At 51.3% G+C, this 6,511-nt stretch overlaps 1 protein-coding gene across 1 annotated transcript in view; it reads right to left on the minus strand.

The window, feature by feature from the left end:
* Nucleotides 1-766: 766 nt before the first annotated feature.
* Nucleotides 767-6,511, minus strand: part of ESRRB (estrogen-related receptor beta) — a 129,592-nt gene continuing 123,847 nt past the window's right edge. Inside the window, exon 7 of the mRNA XM_011988304.1 lies at nucleotides 767-1,011. Within this exon, the coding sequence (XP_011843694.1) occupies nucleotides 767-1,011 (245 nt within the window). The remainder of the gene's footprint in view (nucleotides 1,012-6,511) is intronic.

Below are 6,511 nucleotides of genomic sequence, written 5' to 3' on the forward strand. Positions count from 1 at the left end.
CGTGGCTGGCTGAACCCACTGGGTGAGTGAGCTCTGAGGTAGGGTCAGGAATTAGCATGGGACTCCCAGGGGAGGAGAAGAAGAGGAGGAGGACAGGTGGACACTGGCACGGTGGGTGACAGGCAGGGGGCTAGGCCCTGAGGGGTGGGGTGCCCAGGAAGCACGTGAGCTCTAGCTGCTGCTCTCCTGTGGGTCCGCCCTGGCTGAAAGCTGAGTGGGAACTGTGGAAGGTATGGGGCCTCTTGAGGGGCCCCAGAGAATCTCAGAGCAGGCAGGGCCTCTGGAAGAAAGATGCTGCTGTCCCTTGCACACCTACCCTCTGCAGAAGGAAAACCTCTGGGTGGTACCCAGCCTGAGCACTGCCCACCCAGGCCGCGGAGCGGGAAGGAGGCAAGGGAGTTCGGAAATGCACACGCTGCCTCTTGGTGGCTCAGTGGAGGGGAGGGGGCACTTGCTCCAGCGGTCTCCACTCCCAAAGGGAGTCAGCCCTGGCCCAGGCCTCCGCACCGCCCATGGAGAAGGAAAGACATACCAAAGAAAAAGCCAGTTACAGATGAGCCCCGCACCCCTGCCCCCCCATCCCCGTCCCCCGCCCCACTGCACCCGAGAGTCTGCACACAGCCAGGAGGTGAGAAACCCCTGCCTCTGGGACAGCTCAGAGCCATGATACAGGGGTTGAAGGTGGAGGCTGGTGGCTGTGGAGGTCTCCACCTCGGTCTGTCCGTTTGTCCGTCTGTAGGTGGGTATTGGTCCGTGTGCAGGGCCATCAGACCTTGGCCTCCAGCATCTCCAGGAAGAGTTTGTGCATGGGCACTTTGCCCTGCAGTTTGACGCTATAGAAGTGCTGCACGGCCTTGGCGGCCGTCTGCCGCAGCAGGGGCAGCGTCAGCAGCAGCTTGCCCGTCCTCCGGGGCTCCTCGTGGCGCTGGCTCAGCTCGTAGTCCTGCAGCGCCTCGTGCAGTAGGTCCTGCAGCTTCTGGACGGCCTCCAGATCCTCGATGTACATGGAATCTGCAGGCACAAGGACGAGCATTAGCAGGCTTGGCCGGGGAGTGCTGCCTGGCATGGGTGCCATCTCGGGGTCCAGGTGGCAGCATGGAGGCGGGCAGGGGTATCTTCAGAACCCTCGCTTCACAGAGAGCCAATCTGAGGCTCAGAGAGGTTAACTGCCAGTCGGAGATCACAGAAGATAATGACAGAGCTGGGGCTCAAACCCAGGGAGAGACTGGCATCTACAGGGGACATTTCTCAAGAGGTCACCAGGGGGTGGCAGCAGAGACACTGGAGCCAGACTTGAAATCCTGTGTACCTTACTTGCAGGCTGTGTGACTTTAGGCAAGTTATTAACCTCTCTGTGCCTCATTTTCCTCACTTGTAAAATGGGATAATAGCCGTGCCTACCTCAAGGGCTTAAAGGAGTTAAACAGGTCAAGGGTTTATAACAGAACTTGTCACAAGTCAGTGCCCTGGTAGCAGTATCACCCTTACCACCGCCCCTAGCCCCATCATGGCTAACACCATGACAACCACTGCAGCTGCCGCTGCCAGGCACCAGCTCCCCAAGTCTTCAGTGCAATCGCTAACCTGACAAAATTCTGTTTATAGGACACAGAATACAGGCACAGATATAGGGGCTGAGCTCCGTGTCAGGGTGCCTGTGGTGGCAGCATGGGGCACGGTGATGGAGGGAGCTGTTGGGAGTTCTCTAAAATCTTGGGAAAGGTTTTGAACTTAGGCCATGACCTAGGGGTTCAAACAAAATTTACCTATATCCCAGCATAGCAGGGAGGCACCTGCTGATGGCCACGTGACAGCTGGGTCTGAGCCGGCTGAAAAACATGGGAGTGAGATCTCAGGGTTGCGGTGAGGGTGACTGAAGCAGCACATTACCCAGAGCTTGGTTAGCACCTAACCAGTGTCAGGTAGTGTTATTCCTGTGGGGACTCAGGCTGGGGTGAGTGTCCTTGCAGGGCTGGGTCTTCACTGGCCCCACATCCAAGCCTCCTCCACATTTTTCTGCTCCCTGCTACCAAGGCAGTAAGCACTCCTTCGTCATCAGGTGAGAGATGAAGCAAGGCCCCATTCCTACACTCTCGGCCACTTACAGAGTGGGTACCTAACGTGGCTGGGCCCTGCCATCTGGGCTCCTGTCTCTTGCCAGCTCCCTCTCCCCGCCCTCTCCATCCTCCCCCTACTCTCCCCAAGGAGGTCAAAATTGGCAGCTGCCTTCGACCAAAAATGAAATAAAATAACATTGCAAGATTAATTTCTTTGCAATCCATCAGCAGGTCTGTATTGATGGCATTGATAAACTGTTAATTACAAAATCAATGGCTATGAATTTTTCCTGCTGTCAGGGAGCTTTGGGGATGGCTGGGATGTGGGGTAAGCGGCAGCCAGCAGGCTCCAAGGGGGCCATGGTGTGGGGTCACAGTCTGCCTCTGATGTGCTTGGGCACTTCTGCCCAGCGTCAGCCCCCTGAGCTACTGGACCCACACCTGAATCATCCCGTGCACTCAGCCTCAGCAGTGGCACCCATGGTGGCCCTGGCGGCTGCTGCTAGGACACCTCAATTGTCTCCTGGCACCCATCCCTTCTCCAGCCAACACATTTTCTCTATTGTGCCTGGGTGATGTTTCTCCGTCAAGGCTGGGGAGGGTCACTTCCGTACAATGCTTCCTGTCTCCCTGTACTGACCCCATCACAATCCAATCCCTTCACAGCCCTTGAGCTTCTGGTCTGAGCCCAGCCTGCTTTTCTAGTCTCTCCCCCAAACTGGCCTGTTCTTTCCCCATTTCCCGCCTGGAGCCAATGGCCCCACTACAGAAGTTTACCCTCCCTCTTCCCATCCTACCGAATCATCTCTTGCTTTAAGACCCCACGCAGCGTCTGCCTCCCCAGCCGAAAACAATTTACTCTTTCCTCCTTGAGCCCTTTTCATGATCCTCTCTTATGCCAGGAATCACTGGCTCTTTCTGCCACATTCGAGTTCATGTCTTATCTCCCTTGGAAGCAGGGGCTACCTCCAACTGGCTCCTCTTCCCCAGGCCACTCACTATGCCCCGCAGAGCCCAACAGAAACACAGTGAGCTAGGAGGGATCTGTGCCAAGCACGGTGCCCACGGCCTTATGTGCGTCACTGCACATTCTTCACAATGAGCTGCTGTTCTCCCCATTTCACAGATGAGGAAACTGAGGCTTTCAAAGGTCAGGTTGCCAGACACTCAGCCAGCAGGTGGCAGAGGCAGCACTTGAACCCAGGTCTCACTGACTCTGAAGTACACGCTTTAAACCCAGCCTGCTCAAAGTGTGGCACACAGACTGGCTCCTGCCTGCCCTCTGGATGTTACTGGTCTGTGATAAGAAACTGAGAGTAAGCATTTAGAAACTTTACAGCACTTTGGAAGGATGAGTTATATTTATGTCTGTTATATGTAAAACTGTAAAAATCTGACTCATGTTTTGTACATCTGGTTTTTAATTTCATTTTTCTAATAATTTATTTCTCTTGTATTTTACAAAATGATCTATCCATAATGGATTGAACATTTTGAAACATCTGAGAATGGGTCCTTCATCACAGGTACTTTGGCAAGCGCTCCTTTAAATCATTACTTTATTTTTTATTTATTTATTTGTTTCTGAGAAAGGGTCTCACTCTGTCGCCTAGGCGGGAAAACCATTACTTAAAAAAAAACACTAGCCAGCCTGCTTTCTGAGTATCTACTCGGTAGCCACAGGGCCTCATGCTCAATCTCTCCGTGCTGGGAAGGAAGCATTCCCGTCATCAAGGCCTGCGGCTCTCTGGAATAAGCAATGTCTGTCAACTCTTGGGGGTCAGCCAAGGCCCTGAACATCACAGACTCCTCCTCCGCCTCCAGCTTCTCATCCTGTGCGCCAGCTGCAGGATGGCTCTCTACGTGTCACTGGGGCAAGAAGTCCGGAGACCTGAAACCTCATACCATGTGACAAAGTGCACTCAGGCAAAGTCTGATGCCAACAGAAGCTCCTGATGGACTCGTATCGACAAACCACCACAGGTCCTCAGGTGGGGATGTGTGTGTATGTGTGTATACACATGTATGTGGGTGCATATGTGGGTACGTGCATGCACATATGTGTGTTCACATGTGTGTGTACGTGTGGGTGTCTAGGCATGTGCATGTGTTTGTATGTATACATGTGCATGTGTGTATGTGTGCAGGTCCATGTGAGATCAAGGGAAGAGCAGCTGAAAGCTGGTGTGGTGTGGTCCAGTACTGAGGACCAAGTAAGAGTGGAGGAGACACCACCTCTTTATTTGCCTCTCCCAACACAGCCAAGATTGAGCTCTGTGTCTGGTGTAAGTAAGGAGAGCCCAGAATAGAAGACTTGAGCTCTAAAGCCTGGCCAGCCTTCCTGTACCTGGCTTTGTGCACCTTGCTTCCTCTGCTTTAACTGCTTTTGCTCCTCCTCCACCCGTTGGAACCCCCAAGCCCTCAGCAATGCCTGGTTCAAATGCTCCCCTCTGTGTAGGTGAAGCACAGGACCATGATGCTATTCTGTATGATATGTCATTGTAGAAACATGTTATTATGCATTTATCAAAACCTATAGAACAATACAACACAGTCAGCCAGGTGCAGTGACTCATGCCTGTAATCCCAGCACTTTGGGAGGCTGAGGCAGGTGGATCACCTGAGGTCGGGAGTTTGAGACCAGTCTGACCAACATGGAGAAACCCCGTCTCTACTAAAAATATAAAAATTAGCCAGGCATGGTGGCACGTGCTACTCGGGAGGCTGAGGCAGGAGAATGGTTTGAATCCAGGAGACAGAGGTTGCGGTGAGCCGAGAACACACCATTGCACTCCAGCCAGGGCAACAAAAGTGAAACTCCATCTTAAAGAAAAAAAAAAAAAAAAGAACAATACAACACAAAGAGTGAACCCTGATGGAAATTATGGGCTTTACTTAATAATATGTCAATATTGAGTCACTATTTGTAACACATTACTGCATTAATGCAAGATATTAATAATTGAGGAAACTACTGGGGAAGGAGGACTTGGATGGAGTGGGTGTCTGGAACTTTATGTACTATCTGCTCAATTATTCTGCAAATTGACCGGGTGTGGTGGCTCACATCTGTAGTCCCAGCACTTTGGGAGGCCAAGGCAGGTGGATCACCTAAGGTTAGGAGTTTGAGACAAATCTGGCCAACATGGTGAAACTGTGTCTCTCCTAAAATTACAAAAATTAGCCAGGCGTGGTGGCAGGTTCCTGTAATCCCAGCTACTCAGGCTAAGGCAGGAGAATTGCTTGAACCCAGGAGGCAGAGGTTGCAGTGGGCAGAGATTGCACCACTGCACTCCAACCTGGGCAACAAGAGCAAAATTGTCTCAAAAAAAAAAAAAAGTTATTCTGTAAATCTAAAACTATACTTTAAGAAAACAGCATTAGGATTCTCTAACAAAGAATGCACTACAATTTTGGAATTCAATGTGTAAATGTTCTCTGTGGACATATGTAAAACTTTTATTATTATTTTACACTCATTTATTATTAACAAAAGATTTGAACTAAAAAAGTGACATCCTTTTCTGTATTAGATCAGGTTCCCTGGGAGCAGAGCCTGAGGCAGGGGTTTAGGTAGAGACATTTTGGAGGGCATGTGTTCAGGAGAAAGGAAGTGGAGAGGCAGGAAGCACAGAGAAGGAGAAAGCAAGGCAAAGATGGGACCTTGGCTTAGCCTGAGCCCATGCAGGGCTCTGATCTGGACTTTTGTTCCCGTGTGGGTCCACCACTGCCTGGTGGTGCCAAGAAAAGGGCCACATAACCCTCTGGGCAAGGCAGAGGAGGGCAGGCCCTGCAAAGGGGTACCTATGAGTTGTTAGCAGCTGGGGGATGGATGCACTAACCCAGTAAAAGGGATCCAAGTGGGTCATCAACAGCACCCCCTGCATGCGCCATGAAGCCATGTGCTAGGGCAACCAACTGTCCCAGTTTGCCAGGGACTGACGAGTTTCCTGGGGTATGGGACTTTCAGTTAAAGCAGGACAGTATTGAGCAAACCAGTTGGTTACCCTGTGTGTACTGTCTACATCTGGGAGCCAGTTCTCCCTCTTCCATATGCTAATAACACTTTGGGTCCTCTGTCATTAATAATAATGATAATATTTAATATTTATTGAACATTTCCTCTAGGCCAGGCACCGGGCTGAGTGCTTTATTGTCAGTCGATCTTTAATACTCACAAAAGCACTTGGGGATGGGCGTGGTAGCTCACATCTGCCAAGGCGGGTGGATCATTTGAGGCCAGGAGTTTGAGACCACCTGGGCAATATAGTGAAACCCTGTCTCTACTAAAAATACAAAAATTAGCTGAATGTGGTGGTGCCTGCATGTAGTTCCAGCTACTCAGAAGGCTGAGGCACGAGAATCGCTTGAACCCGGGAGGCAGAGGTTGCAGTGAGCCGAGATTGTATCGCTGCACTCCAGCCTGGGTGACAGAGCGAGACTCTGTCTCAAAA

The sequence above is a fragment of the Mandrillus leucophaeus genome, unplaced genomic scaffold, assembly GCF_000951045.1.
Source record: "Mandrillus leucophaeus isolate KB7577 unplaced genomic scaffold, Mleu.le_1.0 Scaffold326, whole genome shotgun sequence".
Classification (NCBI taxonomy): Eukaryota; Metazoa; Chordata; class Mammalia; order Primates; family Cercopithecidae; genus Mandrillus; species Mandrillus leucophaeus.